We start from the raw sequence: 20,375 nt of genomic DNA on the forward strand, positions 1-20,375 counted from the left end.
GACCCACTTGGCTACAACTACCCTGAATACAACAACACCATATCAGCCCCCCTCTTTTGGGGAGTGCCCTTCAGAGCTCTGCCAGCAGTGCTTAATTTGTAAGGAAAGAGGTGATGGGGCGCAAAGAATTTTTTTTTACATTCATAACTGAGGCGGCAAGCCCAGAGGCGCGAGGGCTAAGAACTACCAAGCCCAGAGGCGCCGGGGCTATGAACTGCCAAGCCCAGAGGCGCCGGGGGCTATGAACTGCCAAGCCCAGAGGCGCTGGGGGCTATGAACTGCCGAGCCCAGACACACCGGGGCTCTGAACTGCCGAGCCCTAGAGGTGCCCGGGCTCAGCCCTGACACAAATTAAGCGCTGTCTGCCAATCACTCCAATGCGGGGGGCACATCCCTCCTTTTACTGCCTGCTGCCCGGCCAGTGCCCCAGCTCCAGCAGGGCCCGCGAAACCCGCGCCGCCGCCCGCTTTCACCACTGGGGGGCGCACCCGCCACAGACTCAGCCAGCGGCTCTGTGCCGCGCATCACTGCGGAGGCGCCTGGCTCGGCAGCGAGTCATGGATGCTGCAGCTGCTGCCAGGGGCGGTGCGGGCGCTTCATGATGGGTGAGTGCGGGGACCCTCCCCGCCAGGGGGCAAGTGCCCTGGCTTGCACGGGCCCCGCTCCCCGCCCTTCGCCCCGGGGCTGGAGGGAGGGACGCGGCAGCGCCGGCCGGGAGCAGCCGCCGGCCTGCGGCATTCAAGGGGAGGAAGGCGGCCGCGGCGCGGGGCTGGCTGCAAGTCCCTGGGCCGGGGGCGGCGCTCCTCGGAGTGGGGGGGGTCCCCCCTTTGCTCAGTGCGGGGGAGCTGGCAGAGGAGCCCGGCTCGCAGGGCAGGGGTTGGGCAGTGGGGCTGAGGAGCCTTGTGGTGTGCAGGCAGGGGGCTTAACGCCGGGACCAGCCAGGAAGTCATTAGGGCCAGCCACGCCTTCAGCCCGGGACCTTGCAGGTCTAGCAGCAGCGTGCAGGGGTCAGCCGCCCTCCCCTCACTGCTTGATCAGGGGCTTGTTGGTGCCTGTCTGTCTCCTGCAGGACAAGTCCATCCTGGCCCCCGGAGGGCACCTCCCCTGCTCCTGGTTGTTTCAGGAGATCAGGGCACTTGCTGGCACGCCACAAATGGGATCTGAATGTCCCTGCCGTTAGGAATTCTTGTGATGAAATACTGTAGCGGACAGTGTTAAGTGCTCCAATTAGGGTGACCACATGTCCCTGATTTTATAGGGACAGTCCCAATAGTTGGGGCTTTTTCTGATATAGGCACCTGTTACCCTCCACTCCCATCCCGATTTTTCACACTTGCTATCTGGTCATCCTAGCTCCAAGGGGGGGTGCCTTGTTGCTATATTTTGATATGATTTATGAGCAAAGGCAGCGTTGCCCTGTGAATAAGCAGATTGATTATACTGAAAATTCGCTTACAAAACGAGACAAGTATGCTTTTGCTTCAGCCAGTTACTTTCTGCCCTATTGATTTTGGGCTGCTGTTATGAATTCTAGGTCTCTTACCCTCTTCCTAAGCAAACACTGTGTGGATTATATAAATAGCTCACTTCTCTGCTGCTCCACACTTCCTGCTTGTTCTCAGCGCATGCACAGCAGCCTCCTTACTATTGCTGGAGTCCCAGCTTAAAAACAAAGGCACAGAGATGATGAACCACTGCTAAAAGGAAAGAAGAAAGGAAGAGCAATAGAGAGGGGTGAAAAAAAACAAACAAAAAAGGGTGTGATTGACTCCCAAGGTGCCCTCTGCTCTCAGAGCTGTTCTGGTGAAGCAGAAAATCTCCAGCTTCCTGTGTGTCAAATGCTGAACAAACACCATATGCTCAATAGTTAAACAAACCTCAGATCTGTGTGACAGGAAAGTGCGAATACTGAAGTAAAGGAATCTTGCTTACTCTTCATCAGAGGAGGCATGCAAATTGGAAAGGGAAGGGCAGTGTGAGGAAATTAAGACTAACCTCTTTCCTTTGTCCACTATTTTACTTTAAAAAAACCAACCCAAATGTCATGCCTTTTTGAAACCCTGATGTAGGAGAACGTAAGCTGCTTCTTTCTGTGGGATAACTGCAGAATTCAGACAGCGTATACAGAACCAGAAACCAGCATGCACCCTTCTTCGGACTGGATTTTCATTGATTTGGCTATTGGAAGAAGTCAGTCTTTTAACATAGACTAACGGTTTAGTTTCTCCTAGGATTATCTGAGCTCTGCATTCCAGATGTTTCTCCTCTTCAAGCAGCAAAGAATCCTGTGGCACCTTATAGACTAACAGACGTTTTGCAGCATGAGCTTTCGTGGGTGAATACCCACTTCTTCGGGTGCAAAGAAGTGGGTATTCACCCACGAAAGCTGTTAGTCTATAAGGTGCCACAGGATTCTTTGCTGCTTTAACAGATCCAGACTAACATGGCTACCCCTCTGATACTCTCCTCTTCAGATACTTTGAGCAGCTAGCTTACTATGATGGAGTCCAGAAACCAGAGAGTTCTGAACCTTGACGTACCATCAGTCATTTAAATCATCATGTAAATCAGTGACCTGTTAAACTGGAAAAACTACTCTTAATCCAGCTGGGTAATATAGCACGACACTCCTTCCTTCCCTGAATAGAAAAGTGAAGGAGGCTGATCTTGGCACTGAGGGAGGGGCAGAGTACTGTGTGTGAGAACCACAATTACTAGAATGCCAGTATATTAGTCATTACTATTGTAAACAGCTAAGGTGGAGCAGCAGATCTGGCAGGAGGCAGAGTCACTTTCTGATTCATTTCTCTATTCTCTCTCTATTTCTCATTCACATATACTGATCCTGCCTTTTCCTGTATCCCTTTTATGTGCTACAGCGTTCATTGCTTTGATTTGGTCTCCTTTGATTTCCTGTCAGGGCTGACCCCTAAGGATGCTTCAGGCCAGAGTGAAGTTAATTGTAACCGGAGATGACTTTGGCTACTGCCCAAGGAGGAACCAAGGAATCGTGGAGTGTTTCCTGGCTGGAGCAGTTTCCAATGTTTCCCTTCTGGTCAATGGCAGTGCTGCGCCAGATGCAGCACAACTGGCAAGAAGGTGAGCTACTTACTTTAGTCCTCTTCACATGCAACCTCCCCAGACCATGTGAGCAGAGCCAGAACTGTAACATTCAGTGAATCCATAACATTCATAGCCAAATGGAAAAACCAACTTTCCCAGACTTGTGCAGGAAAACTAGAGCTAGTGCATTGAGAGACAAGGTGGGTGAGGTAATATTTATTGGACCAACTTCTGTTGGTGAAGAGAAGTTTTCGAGCTTACACAGAGCTTTTCTTCAGGTCACTCAGAGTGTCACACCTTGTATTTAGTTGTAACATCTTGTTTAACATAAGGAGTTAACACATGTTGCAAGAGTCCATTCAAGGTCAAGTGGGCAGTAATTTCACTGCAGTTGTAGGACAAGGAAGGGTTAGTGGATTACAGATTGTTGTAATGAGCCATACATCCAGTGTCTATCCAGTCCATGATTTTTAGTGTCTAGCACAGGTATGAATTTAAGCTTTCAGGCTCGTCTTTTGAAGGTGTTATGCACATTCACCAACAGAAGTTGATCTAATAAGAGCTATTACCAACCTGACCCACCTTGTCTCTAATACACTGGGACTGACACAGCTACAACACTACTTTATTAACATAGTCAAACAAAATATACTCATCTGCAAACGTTACTCTAAGGGTGAGTCTACACTGCAGTTCAACACCGGCGCCGACCCGGGTCAGCTGACTGGGGCTTGTGCTAAGGGACTGTTGCATTGCAGTGTAGATGTTTGGGCTTGGGCTGGAGCTTGAACTCTATGACCTCCCTCTCTTGGGATCCCAGAGCCTGGGCTTCAGCTGGAGCTCCAGCATCTGCACCGGAGTTAAACAGCCCCGTAGCCCGAGCCCCACAAGCCTGAGTCAGCTGTCACGGGCCAGCCGTGGGTTTTTAATTGCAGTGTAGACGTACCCTAAATGGTTCTGCTTCCTCTTAGCCAGTACTTTGCACATTTTCCCCCCTAACATGTATCGGGGGTGGAATGGAGATTATCCTGATTGTTATTTCTTTCATTGTCACAATCTGGGTTTGTTGATCTCTCGCTTTCCAGAGCACTTCAAGGGACACCATCAGGTGAAAAGTCCATGCTTGAAAAAGCAAATGTCCTTACCGAACTGCTCACACCCTAGATTATTAGAACTGAATGAATTTTAAACATCTCACTTATTTTTACCATTTATGCTGTTTGTTTACTTTTTGCATTTCACTCAGTTTGGACACTGAAAGTAAACTAGTGGGGTTTCATGCTTTGGTTCTCAGGCACTAGCACAATTCTGCAATGTTTGGGTTGCAAACCTGTGCAATTTGAACCAAAAAAAACATTTTTTAACAGTCATGAAAGCATTTTACTCATATTAGGTTTTGTAAAACCATTAATAAAAAACACACACAGACAAAGAATTTTCTGGGGTATCAGGTACCTGAATTATTTTATATATTCCTGATTACTGCAGGGGCTTTTTAAGAGATGCTGTCACACTTGGCTCTGTATCACATCACATGGTATGTTCAGGGCTCCTGGATTAACCCAGCAAATCCTTTAATATGAAGTATTATTTGTAACTCATTTAGAAGGCAAAACTCAGCTTATACTGCAGCTCCAGACTGGGTTAGTCCTTGGAAAGAGAAGTACTTCCTGAAAAGCTGGACCTGGAAAGCACTGTGTAGACTAAAAAGCATCTTTTTAAAAAGAGGGCTCTGCTGGGACTCTGAAACCTTGTGTCCCATTTCCCAACTCCAGTTGTTCACAGGGGACAGCTTATGCTAGTTCTCTGTGTTCATCCAAAGCCACCTTTGGAAGAGGTTTGGATATGCTTGGAGGGTGGCATGCATGTTTTGCATGATGTGTATAACTGTAGTCATATTTTAAAGACAAGAATGTCTTCAGTGAATTTGGCCATCAGGGAAGAGGCCTAATTGGCAGCCCTATAGACTGTGATCTTCTTGCCACAGATCATAGGTGCACCAGCACAGGTTTCCTACCATCATACATCAACCCTGAGCTAGGGACTTTCTCTAAGGGAAAAGCCTCCAGACCCCTTCAGTCCACGGCCTCTCTGCCTACAAGAGACCAGTTATTAGTGGCAGGTTTGTCTGTTGTTAGAAATGATATGCAACTGTTGCCAGGCAGAAGGAAGTGTCAGGGGAAAATGTAAGCTAGAGGCCTGCTTATTAGTAAATCAAAAAAATCATGTAAAACAGTGAGGTTAAGCAAACACTTTCCCAAGATACAGATATACCATGAAAAGCTTTAAACCCTGGCACTCTGGTAATAGTCTGCCATTATAACTCTACTTGCGAGCCCTACTCGCTGGCAGGTTTTTAAATATAGACTCCACCTGGCCTAGTTTCTGGTTACGTACACTTCTGTATTCAGAAAGTAGGCCATGTGACTGCAGTTTAAAAAGGCGTAACTGAATCCAGGTCACAGCATTTATACTGTCAGCTGACTACTTGTACTGGCAAATGGAGGGACATTTGCCAGTACAAACTACAGCCCTCCTTTCCCTTCCCTTATTTTATTAGAGCAAACAGGGATTGTTTTGGATTCTAAACATGTGAAATTGATTTAAATCATTTCTGGGAAAACAAGCTGGGTGGCCTGGGAAACATTTTAATACTGACAAGTGTCAGGGGTAGCCGTGTTAGTCTGTATCCACAAAAACAATAAGGAGTCCAGTGGCACCTTAACAACAAATAGATTTATTTGGGCATAAGCTTTCGTGGGTAAAAAACCCACTTCTTCAGATGCATGGAGTGAGAATTACAGATGCAGGCATTATTATATTGACATGTGAAGAGACGGGAGTTACCTCACAAGTGGAAAACCAGTGTTGAAAGGGCTAATACAATCAGGGTGGATGTAGTTCACTCCCAACAATTGATGAGGAGGTGTCAGCTCCAGGAGAGGAAAAGCTGCTTCTGTAATGAGCCAGCCACTCCCAGTCCCTATTCAAGCCCAAATTAATGGTGTTAAATTTGCAAATGAATTTTAGTTCTGCAGTTTCTCTTTGAAGTCTGTTTCTGATGTTTTTTTGTTCAACTATGGCTACTTTTAAATCTGTAATAGAATGTCCAGGAAGATTGAAGTGTTCTCCTACTGGCGTTTGTGTGTTACCATTCCTGATGTTCGGTTTGTGTCCATTTATTCTTCTACATAGAGACTGTTTGGTGTGGCCAATATGCATGGCAGAGGGGCATTGCTAGCACATGATGGCATATATCACATTGGTAGATGTGCAGGTGAATGAGTCCCTGATGGTGTGTCTGATGTGGTTGGGTCCTCTGATGGTGTCGCTAGAGTAGATATGGGGACAGAGTAGGCAATGAGATTTGTTACAGGGATTGGTTCCTGGGTTAGTGTTTCTGTGGTGTGGTGTGTAGTCGCTGGTGATTATTTGCTTCAGGTTGGGGGGTTGTCTGTAAGCGAGGACTGGCCTGCCACCCAAGGTCTGTGAGAGTGAGGGATCATTTTCCAGGATCGGTTGTAGATCATTGATGTGCTGGAGAGGTTTTAGCTGGGGGCTGTATGTGATGGCCAGTGGTGTTGTGTTATTTTCCTTGTTGGGCCTGTCCTGTAGTAGGTGACTTCTGAGTAGGTGAGCAAGACCCGTCTCGCTCTGTCAATCTGTTTCCTCACTTCCCCAGGTGGGTATTGTAGTTTGAGGAATGCTTGATAAAGATCTTGTAGGTATTTGTCTTTGAGGGATTGGAGCAAATTCAGTTGTATCTTAGGGCTTGGCTGTAGACAATGGATTGTGTGATGTGTCCTGGATGGAAGCTGGAGACATGTAAGGAAGTATAGCGGTCAGTAGGTTTCCGGTATAGGGTGGTGTTTATGTGACCATCACTTATTTGCACTGTAGGATCCAGGAAATGGATCTCCTGTGTGGACTGGTCCAGGCTGAGGTTGATGGTGAGGTGGAAATTGTTGAAATCCAGGTTGAATTCTTCAAGGGCCTCCTTCCTGTGGATCCATATGATGAAGATGTCCTCAATGTAGCGCAAGTAGAGGAGGGGCACGAGGGGACGAGAGCTGAGGAAGCGTTGTTCTAGGTCAGCCATAAAAAATGTTGGCATACTATGGGGTGTAAAGAGCTTCTACATCCATGGTGGCCACGATGGTGTTTTCAGGAAGATCATGAATGCATTGTCATTTCCTCAGGAAGTTGGTGGTGTCTCGAAGATAGCTGGGAGTGCTGGTAGCATAGGGTCTGAGGAGAGACTCCAAATAGCCAGACAATCCTGCTGTAAGAGTGCCAATGCCTGAGATGATGGGGCATCCAGGGTTTCCAGGTTTATGGATCTTGGGTAGCAGATAGAATACCCCTGGTCGGGGTTCTGGGGGGGTGTCCGAGTAGAGAAGAACCCTTAAAGTAGCTGGCCTCAAACACAGACATAACTTAACTATTGAGTACAAATAAATGAGGGTTCTCTCTCTCTGAGATATCTCCTTTCAGAATTACGTGGGAATTAGTTTATTTTTGTGCCACACTGTGGATTTGTCTAAATGAATACTTAGTTCATTGCTAGCCAGGGTGTGAACGTATTCTGCTGCAGACTATGTGTCTGCGTGGACTCTGCTGCCATGCAATAAGAGCTCCCTAGTGGACTTTGATCTATCAAGGTTTGACACAGGAGTAGATCAAAGTACACTAGGGAACTATTAGTGAGCGTCAGCAGGGTCCACATGAAACTTAGCACACAGCAGGCTAGTGCGGGGTAGATTCACACCCCAGCTTGCCGCAAACTAAGTATTTGTTCAGACAAGCCCTATGATTGTGAAGTGTATGTCATCCTAGACATGCTAGGCCTCCTTTGGAGCACCATATGTTGCCTTATGCTGTGGTTGGGCGACTCAGCAGAAGTAAGACAGCAGGAATTAGCAGGTCTTCATAGGAGCTACAAAGCAAAACGAGCGACTGTAGAGTCTGGGAAACAGCAGCAAAAAAAATAAAAAAACCAACTCCCCACAACTTTCAACATCCAGATGTAGATCTTTGCCTTCCCACAGTGTCCCCTGTCTGGTTCTTCTCCAGCCACTCATATCGTCCCTGAGCCCCCATGTAAGGAATACAGGAATTCAGCCTTATTTGCTGTGGAGCTGTAGTTCGGGGCCCTCTGCCCCAAGAAACTTTGGGGGAAGTCTGTGTACAGGTTTCAGCATCTGCAAAAGTCTATAGTGAAGTGTTGCTCTAAGATCCCGTGGATCTGCACGCATTAGTGTTGTAAGGAACAGCGAGCATGGGTGAAACCCCACTGCAGAGAAGCAGTAGCTGTCAATGGCATCTCCGGGAAACTGCTGAACCCTGCACTTTGACGAGAGGAGCTGCTTCAGCCATCAGTAGTTCTGAGTATGGAAGTATTTAGACAGTCTCTGTCCCAGGCCATCCACAGTGGGGACAGATGGCTTGTGTTTTCCCCCTAAGCATCTGCAGCCTTTGTGAGCCAAACAGCCAGCACATAATTATTCCTGTGCACAAGGCAGGGCTGCCTTGGGTAATGTTAACTTGCAATGCCTTTGCAATCAGAAATTATGCAGTGTTGAGATGGCCAACTTGGCAAATACCAGGTTTCCCATCCCTCATGGCACTGCTTTGCAGATCCCACCAGATCTCACTTTCACTGAATCTATGACTGGGATTATCGAGTCCAAGGCCACAAGGGACTATTGTGATCATCTAGTCTGACCTCCTGTCTCACACAGGCCATGGAACTTCCCCAAAATAATTCCTAGAGGACAGCTTTTAGAAAAGCATCCAATCTTGATTTAAAAATGGTCAGTGATGGATAATTCACTACAACCCTTGGTAAATGGTTCCAACGATTACGGTAATTATCATCACTGTTAAAAATGTAATCTTATTTCCAGTGTGAATTTGTCTAGTTTCAACTTTCAGCCATCGGATCACGTTATGTCTTTCTCTGCTAGACTGAAGAGCCCATTATTAAATATTTGTTCCCCATGTAGGTACTTATACACTGTGATCACACCACCCCTTAACCTTCTCTTTGTTAAGATAAATAGATTGAGCTCCTTGAGTCTGTCACTATAAGGCAGGTTTTCTAATCCCTTAATCATTCTCGTGGCTTTTCTCTGGACCCTCTTCAACTGATCAACATTGTTCTTGAACTGTGGACACCAGAACTGGACACAGTATTCCAGCAGGGATCACCCAGTGCCAAATACAGAAGTAAAATCACCTCTCTACTCCTGCGTGAGATTCCCCTGTTTATGCATCCAAGAACTGCATTAGCTGTTTTGGCCACAATGTTGCATTGGGAGCTGATGTTTAGCTGATTATCTACTCCATTCCCCAAATCTTTTTCAGAGTCAGTGCTTCCCAGGATAGAGTCCCCCATCGTGTATATAAGGTCTACATTCTTTGTTCCTAGATGTATACATTTATATCTAGCTGTATTTAAACACACATTGTTAGCTTGTGCCCATTTTACTAACCAATCCAGATCACTCTCTCTCAGTCACCAGCCCTCTTCATTATTTACCAGTCCCCAATTTTTGTGTCATCTACAAACGTTATCAGTGACGATTTTCTGTTTTCTTCCAAATCATTAATAAAAATGTTAACTAGTGTAGGGCCGAAAACTGTGATCCTTGCAGGACCCCACTAGAAATACACCTGTTTGATGATGATGATTTCCCATTTACAATTACATTTTGAGACCCATTAATTAGCCAGCTTTTAATGCATTTAATGTGTGCCATGTTAAATTTATATCTTTCTAGTTCTTTAATCAGAATGTCATATGGTATCAAGTCACATATCTTACGTTAGTCTGTAAGTTTGTTACATCAACACTATTTCTTTTCTCAATAAAACTTGTAATCTTATTTTTTAAAAAAGATATTGTTAGTTCGACAGGATCTGTTTTCTATAAACCCATGTTGATCAGCATTAATTATATTACCCTCCTTTATTTATTAATTGAGTCCCATATCAGCTGCTCCATTATTTTGCCTGGGATTGAGGTCAGACTGACAGGCCTACAATTACTCTGGTTATCCCATTTACCCTGTTAAAATATTGCACAACATTAGTTTTCCTCCAGTTTTCTGGAACTCCTCTGGTGTTCCAAGACTTATTGAAAATCAGCCCTGACAGTCCAGCGAGCTCCCGAGCCAGCTCTTTAAAACTCTTGGATACAAGTTTATTTCAACCCGTTCATTTAAAAATGTCTAACTTTAGTAGCTGCTGTTTAACATCCTTTGACATACTAGTAGATAATGTTATCATACGATATGACTATATCATCTGTTTTTCCCCCAAAAACAGAACAAAAATATTTATTGAACACTTCTGCCTTTTCAGTATTATTATTGATAATTCTATCATTTCCATCTAGTAATGGACCAACACCATTGTTAGGATTCTTTTTGTTCCTCATATACTTAAAAAACTGCTTATTGTCCTTAACTCTGCTGGCCATACATGTCTCCTTGTGTCCCTTTGCTTCCCTTATCAATTTTCTAAAATTCCTAGTTTCTGATTTATTTTCATTACTGTCAACTTCCCCTTTCTTCCAGTTGTTGCATTTTTTATAGCTGCTTTCATATCTCCTCTAAACCAGGTTGGTTTTTTAATCAGTGCAGCCTTCTTCCTCAATTGTGGGATTGTGGCTTTGGGGCATCTAGTAAAGCGTTCTTAAACAATTTCCATGCACATTTTTCTGATTAAGGTCTTGGTTTGCATATGGGAAATCGCTTTGCATAGGTGGGGTTTTATACCACTGCAGGGGTTGTGTTCTGGTTTTGTCTCACAGCACTTAGCTTGTCAGTTTTCAGTACTGTTTGGCTTTGTACTGCTCTTCTTTGTTCCATAGCTCACAAGAGACTAGTCTACAGCCATGTTTGCAGGTTTTAAGAAGCTGAATAAATACAGCCTCAAAGAAATAAGATGCTGGTCTAGCAGTCTGAAAATAAATGTACAACCTGAATGTCCCCGGGAGTCAACACCTACAAAGTTTGAAACATCTTTTTTCCTTGGTAGGCCCCTCATTATATCCTGCTCTGAATATTGGCTCCCAGTCTAACGTGGCACCTCCCATCATGCACCAGCTGAAGACACCTCCACAGCCACAGTAGGATATTGGGTGTTCTTGCAAAGTTATATCAAAAAAGCACAATGAAGACTGGCTTAAGACACAGGGCCGCCTGGGAGGACCGGGGGAGGGAGTGGGGCAATGTGCCCCGGGCCCTGCAGGGGCCCCATGAGAGTTTTTTGGGGGCCCTGGAGTGGGGTCCTTCACTCGCTATGAGGGCCCCGGAAAACTCTCACGGGGCCTGGGCCCCCAGAGATTCTTCTGCTCCGGGTCTTGGGCAGCAATTTGGCAGCGGGGGGTCCTTCTGCTCCGGGACCCGCCGCCGAAGTGTCCCGAAGATCCGCGGTGGGGGGTCCTTCCGCCCTGGGACCCACTGCCGAAGTGCCAGGTCTTTGGCGGCAATTGGGTCTTTGAGGCACTTCGGCGGCGGGTCCCAGAGCGGAAGGAACCCCCGACGCCAAATTACCACTGAAGCGGGGGACCCCGCCACTGAAGACCCCAGGCCTCCTGAATCCTCTGGGCAGCCCTGTTAAGACAGCCACCCAATGGGCCAACAAAATTTGGTTGCCTGATGTACACAGGACGTTCACTGAAGGTCAACTTAATTCAGACTGGAAAGCTTGGGGACGTTTTAGAGATATCACTGAAGACAAGGCTTGCCTATTGGAAATGGCCCCGAGTGCAGGTTCCACTGTATCAATCGCCCAGTGAGACACAAAAATATCGAAGGAACTGAAGTATACTTAAGGGGAATTCTCTGCCCCCTCTGCTGGTTTGGTTGGACCAGCTGTGTGCTGCAGCAGGTTTGTGTGGCTGGTGGGATGCTGCTAGCATCAGAGCAGGAGTTGGTGATCAGAACAAGGCCTGGATGTTGCAAGACTTGAAAAACAACTTTAATACCTTGTCTCTCTCAGCTGGTTGTGAGACACTCCTAAAAAGGTTTATTGTTCACCCTGAATTGCAACTCCACCAGTATCAACGGCAGTACATAGGAGCGGAGACTTAGGCCTGGTCTACACTACGTGTTTAAACCGGTTTAAGGAGCGTAAAACCGATTTAACACCACACCCGTCCACACTAAGAGGCCCTTTATATCGATATAAAGGGCTCTTTAAACCGGTTTCTGTACTCCTCCCTAACGAGAGGAGTAGCGCTAGTATCGGTATTACCATATTGGATTAGGGTTAGTGTGGCCGCAGATCGACGGTATTGGCCTCCGGGTGGTATCCCACAGTGCACCACTGACCGCTCTGGACAGCAATCTGAACTCGGATGCAGTGGCCAGGTAGACAGGAAAAGCCCCTTGAACTTTTGAATATTTCCTGTTTGCCCAGCGTGGAGCTCCGATCAGCACGTGTGGCGAGGCAGTTAAAAATCAAAATAAAGAAAGAGCTCCAGCATGGACCATGCGGATGTGATTGCTGTAAGGGCAGGCAAATCTGTTCTATCAGCGCTCCATTACAGAAGACGAAATTCAAAATCATTTTTAAAAAATCTCCAGACAGACGCCATAGCAGGGACTCAGCTCACTGCTGCGTGACAAGCGTAACTGAAAGCCAAAGAATCAAATGGACGCTCATGGCCTGGAGGACTCAAGCTATCCCACAGTTCTTGCAGTCTCCGAAAAGTATTTGCATTCTTGGCTGAGCTCCAAATGCTTCTAGGGTCAAACACAGTGTCCGCGGTGGGGTCAGGGCATAGCTCGGCAATTTACGCACCCCCCCACCCACCCCCAGAAGTGAAAGGGAAAACAATCCTCTCGAGTCTTTTACATGTCACCGTATCTTTACTGAATGCTGCAGATAGATGCGATGCTGCAGCACTCAACACCAACATTCTTGCTCCCCCCCCCCCGCCATGGGTGGCTGATGATGCAGTATGACTGATACCCATCGTCATCATCAGCCTATTGGCACATGGGGCAGTGCAAAAGGACTGGTAACCACGCCGACTAGCATCCGTTAGGTCGATCAAGGGTGCCTGTCCCTAATTTTTTCTGGTAGATGGTGCAATATGGCTGGTAACTGTCTTCATCATAGCAACAGGGGGCTGAGCTCCATCAGCCCCCACCCTTCATGTGTAAAGAAAAGATTCAGTTGCCCCTGGACTAGCAGTGGGATGCTGGGCTCCTCTCCTCCACACTCCTTAATGTCCTGTCTGGACTGTCATAGCAGCTGAAGGCTGCCTTCCACTCATTTCTCACTAACAAGTCACTGTGTCATCACACAAGTGGGGGGACAATGCTATGGTAGCCCAGGAAGGCTGGGGGTAGAATGGAATCAACAGGTGGGGTTGTTGCAGGAGCACCCCTGTGAATAGCATACAGCTCAAAATTTCTGCTGGATCTGACACAGAGCAGCTGTGCTCTCTGGTTCTATGATACAGTGGTTCTCTAGTACACTTGCCCATATTCTAGGCAGGACTGATTCTATTTTTAGATACCAAAAAGGAGGGATTGACTCAGGGAGTCATTCCCAATTTTGGCTTTTGCGCCCCTGGCTAAGAGCAGCCAGGGGCACTTATGACAGCAACAGATGGTGCAGTGCAAAAGGACTGGTAGCCACGATCATCTTATTACCAATTTATGGTATGGTAGATGGTGCAATATGGCTGGTAACCATCTCTGCTATCATGCAAAAGCAAAAGCATGCTGCTGTGTAGCGCTGCTGAATCGCCTCTGTGAACGGCATCTAGTACACATACGGTGACAGTCACAAAAGGCAAAACAGGCTCCATGATTGCCATGCTATGGCATCTGCCAGGGCAATCCAGGGAAATGCTTGTCTGCTGTTGCTTTCCCAGCGGAAGAAGTGACTGACGACATTTACCCAGAACCACCCGCGACAATGATTTTTGCCCCATCAGGCACTGGGATCTCAACCCGGAAATTCCAAGGGGCGGGGGAGGCTGCGGGAACTATGGGACAGCTACGGAATAGCTACTCACAGTGCAATGCTCCAGAAATCGACGCTAGCCTCGGACCGTGGATGCACACCACCGATTTAATGTGTTTAGTGTGGCCACGCACACTCGATTTTATACAATCTGTTTTGCTAAACCGGTTTATGTAAATTCGGAATAATCCCGTAGTGTAGACGTACCCTCAGACCTGCTATTCTTAGGTTATTTTATAGCACTATGTAGATAGATTCCAACATCTTATTTTTACTGGAGATAGACAGGTCTTTTTAAACATTTTCCACAGTATTTTCTTCATTCTTTTGTCAGCTCAATTGTGATTGAACATCAACGTCCCTTATCTGTTATGCGCTGCTTAAACCAAAACATTCGATGGAAAAATTAAACATTGTCAAATGGAAGTTGATAGTCTTCCCTAGTCGCATTTGGTTTTTTTGTAGCTCAGAGGCAGAATGTTAGTTGCACAAACTCTACCACATCTGGGTACATTTAGAAGAAAAATTCTAACCAAACCACATGTCATTGCCCTCTGTTTTCACTTCCTTTCCCGTCAACGCCAATTGCAAAACGTGTGTGTAAACAGTGACTTCATTCTGATCCTCCTGCTTGACATTTACCTAATCTGGAAGTATTTCTGCTGCTCCCTCCACCCTCTTCTCTGACTGCTAACCACTTCCTCAGTGAGCTGTGATGACCCAACCATTGAATGAATGGGGACAGCACAGTATAAGGCCTCGTCTGCCTGCAAAGTAGTGTACTCAGCCTCCAGAGCACCCTCTTACATCAGGGTGCAATGTCGCCAGTGCCTCCTGGAAGCTGTCTGCCTCTCACCAGGTCTCTTGTGGCTCAGCCCTCTGGCCACGTCATAAAGTTCTGTCCCCTTCTGGGACAGGGCAAGGTCCAACTGATAGTCCAAGCTAAATGTCCAAATAATAATTCTTCCGCCCTCTCAGGCTCCATTGCAATGTTTCTATGGGCCCTTCCTCAGGCCTCCCTCACAGGAGCCTGACCTGCTCTGGCAGAGGTCTCCCTTTGTTACTTCTTGTCTTAGCAGGTTTTCCCTCACTGCCTCCCTGGCAGGTTCCCCATGACATCTCCCTGCTCAGGGCTTCCCCCACAGGAGCCTAACCTACTCCCCGGGGGCCCTTCTACCCGACTTTGTCCCTGGTTAAGCCCTAGTGCCCTCGCAGGTGCCGGACCCTGCTCTGCAATCCACCCCCCCCCCCCCCCCGAACTCCTAGCGCTGTGTAAGTAGCAGTTCATGATTCCCTGCAGCTGGGATCACTAATGATCATTAAACTGCCATATCGCTATCAGCTCGGGGCTAGCTAGTGTGGGATAGAAAAGGCTGAGCCTGGCTTGCCTGGAGGGCCAGCCAGTGACATTACCCTAGATAGGGTTTATTGAGATAGCTGGTCCAGCAAACCCTCCTACCGTAGGCACAGCTTATACCAGCAGAAGTGCTTTTGCTGCTGGAGTTTATTTCATTCAGGTAATTGGTATCTGATTACTCCCACCAAACGAGTGCTTTTACCGTATCGCTTTTACCAGCTCCCCACATGAAGTAACCTATATGGCAAAAGGACTTTTTTGCAGGTATGAACTGCATCCACTTGAGGGCTTTTGCCAGTATAAAAGTGTCGTAATAAAACTACACTCCTAACCAACAGTGCTATACTAACAAAAGTTTTTAATGTAGATCAGGCCGAAGAAGCCTTGTCTCCGAATAGAAGGCTTTGTAATCAGACATAATGGGAAGAAAAACAAGAACAAGATGTATGACTATTAGATGTGTTCTTTGGCCAGATCTTCAAGTTTGCCAGAGGGAGGCAGTGACTACTCTTACGCAACAACTTTATTTGCGTAAATGTGTTTGTATTCGCCAAGCAGAAATCCAAAGATGCTCCACTGGCATAAATTCTTAGAAGCATTGCACAGCAGAGCATTGCTTTCCCTAGTGTCAGGCACTGTGATATTACTAACGTGACATCTGTATGCAGATATTTCTATCTTTATCATGTCACCACTTGTAATAAAAGCCGACAAGCCCAGCCAGCTGGTGGTTTCCAAGGTAGGGATATAAACAGGATGCCAACAGAGATCCATTTACTTATAAAGGAAGAGAACAGAATTCACTCAACAGCACTGCTATTCGATGACATGCAGCTTAAAGCAAGAGCTCTGTGTAAGGGCCTAGGAAGATCCCTTCCAGATTCCCAGCTAGGAATTCAAAACAACTGAAGATACTGGTCTCAAAGAATGAATCCCAGGTTTTGCACTGGGCCCAGCACATGGCTGGTCAGGACTTGGGGTCAGGAGACAGACGTGTTCAGAGATACTCAACTACATTCTGAACTCAGCATTTATTGTGACTGCGGAAAGGTCAATTGTTTCAGCAGGAACATTTGCTTAGAGCTCTCACGCTGAGAAACAACAGATCCTTGAAAAGGAAATTATTCTAATGATTCATTTACCTAGTTTATTCCCCTCCCTTGTTTGCATTTACCACAAGAGTGCGTTCTCCTTCCCTACCCCTGCATTGGATGATGCATAAAGGTTTTTGAGAACACAGCCGGTGGGCTGGCTTTGACAGTTACCCTTCACTCAGGAGAAGGAACTGGATGCTGTCCCATTGCTGAGTGCTGACAATATGCTCAGTGTGGTACAGAACACAAAACAGACTAGAATTCTGCCCCAAGGAGCTTACTAAATCCTCCTGCCTGATTCCTATGGATAGCGCCGTTGGGTATTTGACACGAGGTGTGTGCCCGAGTTCACAGAAATTGTGTCTTTTTGGCTTTGTTCAATCACAATTTAATTAAACCCTGATGCTGCACAGCTGTTGCCTCTCTGTATATTACCCAGAGATTATCCAGACAATCTTGTAAACATACATTTGCAGGTCTCTGTCAACTGATCATAGAATTGTGGTTATTGCTTAACACACTGGGTAAAATTGATTTAGAGGCCAAGTGAATCCCCCAGCTTACTTTAGGGACTCTCTTCAAAATGTTCAAGTGTTTTGCATTTCAGGCCATTGACAGCAACGGGGGTTGTGACAAATCAGCAGTGTCACCAGATACAACTATTCTGCTTTACAAATGGTGTCAGTTTAATTAGATTGGCTTTAGATTCGGATTTTTAAAAAACAATTTGTGTTAGTGGCCAGGAGTGACTGACAATGCTCATTCCGGAAGGGGGCCCGTGCATAGTAAATGGGTGGAGAGGGCACCAGACTGCAAACAGGAGAGCTGCATTCTGTTTGGCCACCGAGCTGCTGTGTAGCCTCGGACAAGTTATTGTCTCTGTGTGTCAATCAGAGCAGTGAGGATAACAATCCCTCCCCTCCTTTGTAAAGAGCCGTGCAAGAGTAAAGTATTGCTACTGTGTAGGTGTAAGACAATTATCTGCCCCAGGCTGGAAATTTTCTTCTAAGGAGGGGTAAGGGTTGTCCCTCCCTGTTCCTAATGGACATGAGTCTTTGGGATCCTCCCCACATATCTCAGTTTTCACCGTCTCTTTCCATTCTTATTGCTCATCAGTGGCTGGAGAGGTTCCTTTTCGATGCTGAGAGGCACTGCAGCCCGTGGAAGTAATGCCCGTTGGAGTCAGTGGACAAGCTCCTATTGACTTCAGTGGACACTGGGTCAGGTTCTGGTGTTGTTCCCTCCATACACCTGTACCCCACTGACCTGAATAAAGTGTGCCTGGCATCAGGAACAGAACCCTGTCCCCTCGTGGCAGTGCAAATCACTGCCAAAATATTCCTTTTGCTTTGGTTTTCCATCCAGTTTAGTTAATGTGGGAGAGTATCTGTCCCCAGCGTTGGAACTGTTAGGAACACCACCCATTGCAGAGGATCTGTTGCTGAATACATGCATTAAATGGCTTAAGGTATCCCAAAGAAAACACACACATGTAGAACAGGAAGATGACACGTTATCAGTAGCCCTCAGAGGACTATAGAGTTAGAGATCTAAAGAGCAGATGGTCAATCCCTTTGCCAGGGCAGAATATAGCTCCTCAATAGAGGACTTACCAGATGGTCAGGTGATCTTAGCCAAAGTTTTGGAACATGGTTGAAGTTACCTCAAAGCCTCCTTTTACAGTGAAAACAAGCCCAACTCTCTTAACCTTTGTGACTTCAGCATATCTGCTGAGGGGAAGAGACGCCAAGAAGCAACACAGTTGGGAGCAGGATGTGCTCATGGATTCCCCACGATTCAGGGGACTGTCCACTGCCTTCCCTGTGGATCCAGTGGCCTCTAGAGCCTTTCTTCAGGCTTTCCTATCCCTTCCCCGTAACTAGAAAACTCCCACATGGCCAACCATACAGAATATCCATTGTAAGTATTCCAGCCCCATGGAGCGCCCTGTCACTGGGAAAGATCAAACCCCAGAAGCAGAGCTACACCAGGGAATGGTAACATAGTCCCAGGTGGGTTCAGCTGCATTGGTATTAACTGCATTGGGGCCTTTGTGTAGAAGGTTCTCTGGCTCCAGCAGCTGTTTTCGGCGCCGTGTCAGGTAAATGTGCACAGAGCATGTAGCTGGAAACAGCTGCTGGAGCCAGAGCCCTGTCCACACTAGGGCACCCCATGTAGCTGACACCAGTACTGCCGCCCCAAGCAGTCTAGAAGTGGGGCTTATAGAAGTCAGGACACACTGGGGAACCCAGGAGTGGGGCTGGCTAGCGTGTGGAGTTTTGAAATAAGAAGTTCACTTTTGCCGGCTTTGTTGTGGAATCCATGCCAGAGTTCCTACTGGCCTTTGTAGCAGCTACATGTAAAGGGCACATGAAAGATTGGATTTAAATGGTTACAAACCCGACAGTTTTAAGTTATGAAGGTACAATGGCAAAGTTCCTCAAAGCGGCCACTCAGAGACTCGTACTTGAGAGACTTGGGAGTGCTCGAACACAGCAGCCTTGTGGCAGCAGAGCTAGAGAGAGAGGCACTATATCATTCCTCCACCCCTTCCTGGGTCTTTAGGAGACCCAGGAGTAGCTCTGGGAGAAGTTTCAAAGCAGAATTCAGCCAGCACAGAAGCGTTTCCAGAAGCAACAGAGAAACTAACAACATATCTAAGCACTTGTGGTTCCTGTATTCATTGTAGGGGAAACCATAATAAACACTGAGCAAGAAAATGTAATTGCTATGCAAAGCATTTCAGTAAATGACATTTTAAGAGATCTGGCTTTTGTTAATTTTTAATCCGCAGTTAAGTCAGACCCTTGCTGTTATTTAAGTATAGGCTTTGCATTTATCCTCTGCCAACTCTCTGCTGTTACCATCCTTCTCTAATAGCGAGAAGTGCTAATTTGTACAACACCATCCATGTTGTTCACTCAGCAATTGTCCTTGTACATAAACAGAAGACCTGGGCACTGTCTGTGATCACAAATCCAGCCTGTTGAACTGAGTTGCCCTTAAACTCTGGTGTTTCTTACCACACACTCGTAGCTTGCACTGTTACCATAATATCTATATGTCTTATGTACTGTCTATAACTGGATTTTATCAAAGGGCATCTTAAAAATAAACTGTCAGGCAAACCTGGAATGTCCTGTAAGCAATGTATTTTAATGTAATAAATGCCATCTCTGGATGCACTGTCTATGAAAATACCAGTGAACTGCTGTCAGAAGCAGGGTGATGAGGGCCAAATTCACTATGGTGGAGTTACAGCAGGGCAGAGTTTGGCCCAAGATGTTTCATTGCTACTGTTCCTGCCATTCTGTCACACAGAATCAAAGACATTTGAAGTGAAGGGACCTATTAGATTGTCTCCCAGCTGACAACACAGGATTGATCCTTGGAGAGGATCTACTCTTGTTCAGCGTTTTGCTCTGCCTCTCTTTCCAGAGGAGCAGCATCTCTAAATTCCATGATTGAAAGAGACAATGAAACCCCTCCACATAAATCCAGCTCCTTAACTAGGATCTCGTCCACTGGCTACAGGAAGGTGAAACTTAACCAGCCTTTTGTTCATATTCTAGGCATAACATTCCAATAGGTCTGCACGCCAACCTGTCCGAGGGCTCTCCTGTCTGCAAGGCACTCAAGAAGAACTCCTCCCTGCTCAACAAAGACGGATTCTTCCACGGAAAGATGGGATTCAGGACGGTTCTAGCAAAAGGTCTCCTGAAAATGTCAGAGGTGGGAGAAAAAGCAGCTGACGCTACCCAAACACTTTCCATAGACATAACTTTCCCTAGAATCATTTTGCTTTATTGCTCATCCATAGATCACGTGGAAAGCTTCTCCAGGTCAGAGCTCAGGGTGAGCTCCAGGATTAA

General features: G+C 46.5%; 1 protein-coding gene across 4 annotated transcripts in view; it reads left to right on the forward strand.

Moving 5' to 3' along the window:
- YDJC (YdjC chitooligosaccharide deacetylase homolog) overlaps positions 1–20,375 on the forward strand; it is a 61,027-nt gene that overhangs the window by 32,509 nt on the left and 8,143 nt on the right. For 2 of the 4 annotated variants that reach the window (XM_039504773.1, XM_039504776.1), the window contains exons 1-3: positions 453–605; positions 2,921–3,099; positions 20,076–20,235. In XM_039504773.1, coding sequence (XP_039360707.1) covers positions 2,936–3,099; positions 20,076–20,235 — 324 coding nt within the window. In that variant the 5' untranslated portion in view covers positions 453–605; positions 2,921–2,935. Of the gene's footprint in view, positions 1–452; positions 606–2,920; positions 3,100–20,075; positions 20,236–20,375 lie in introns of those variants that run through there. The other 2 variants (XM_039504774.1, XM_039504775.1) reach the window with 1 other exon arrangement.

Source organism: Mauremys reevesii, linkage group 18, assembly GCF_016161935.1.
Source record: "Mauremys reevesii isolate NIE-2019 linkage group 18, ASM1616193v1, whole genome shotgun sequence".
Lineage (NCBI taxonomy): Eukaryota > Metazoa > Chordata > Testudines > Geoemydidae > Mauremys > Mauremys reevesii.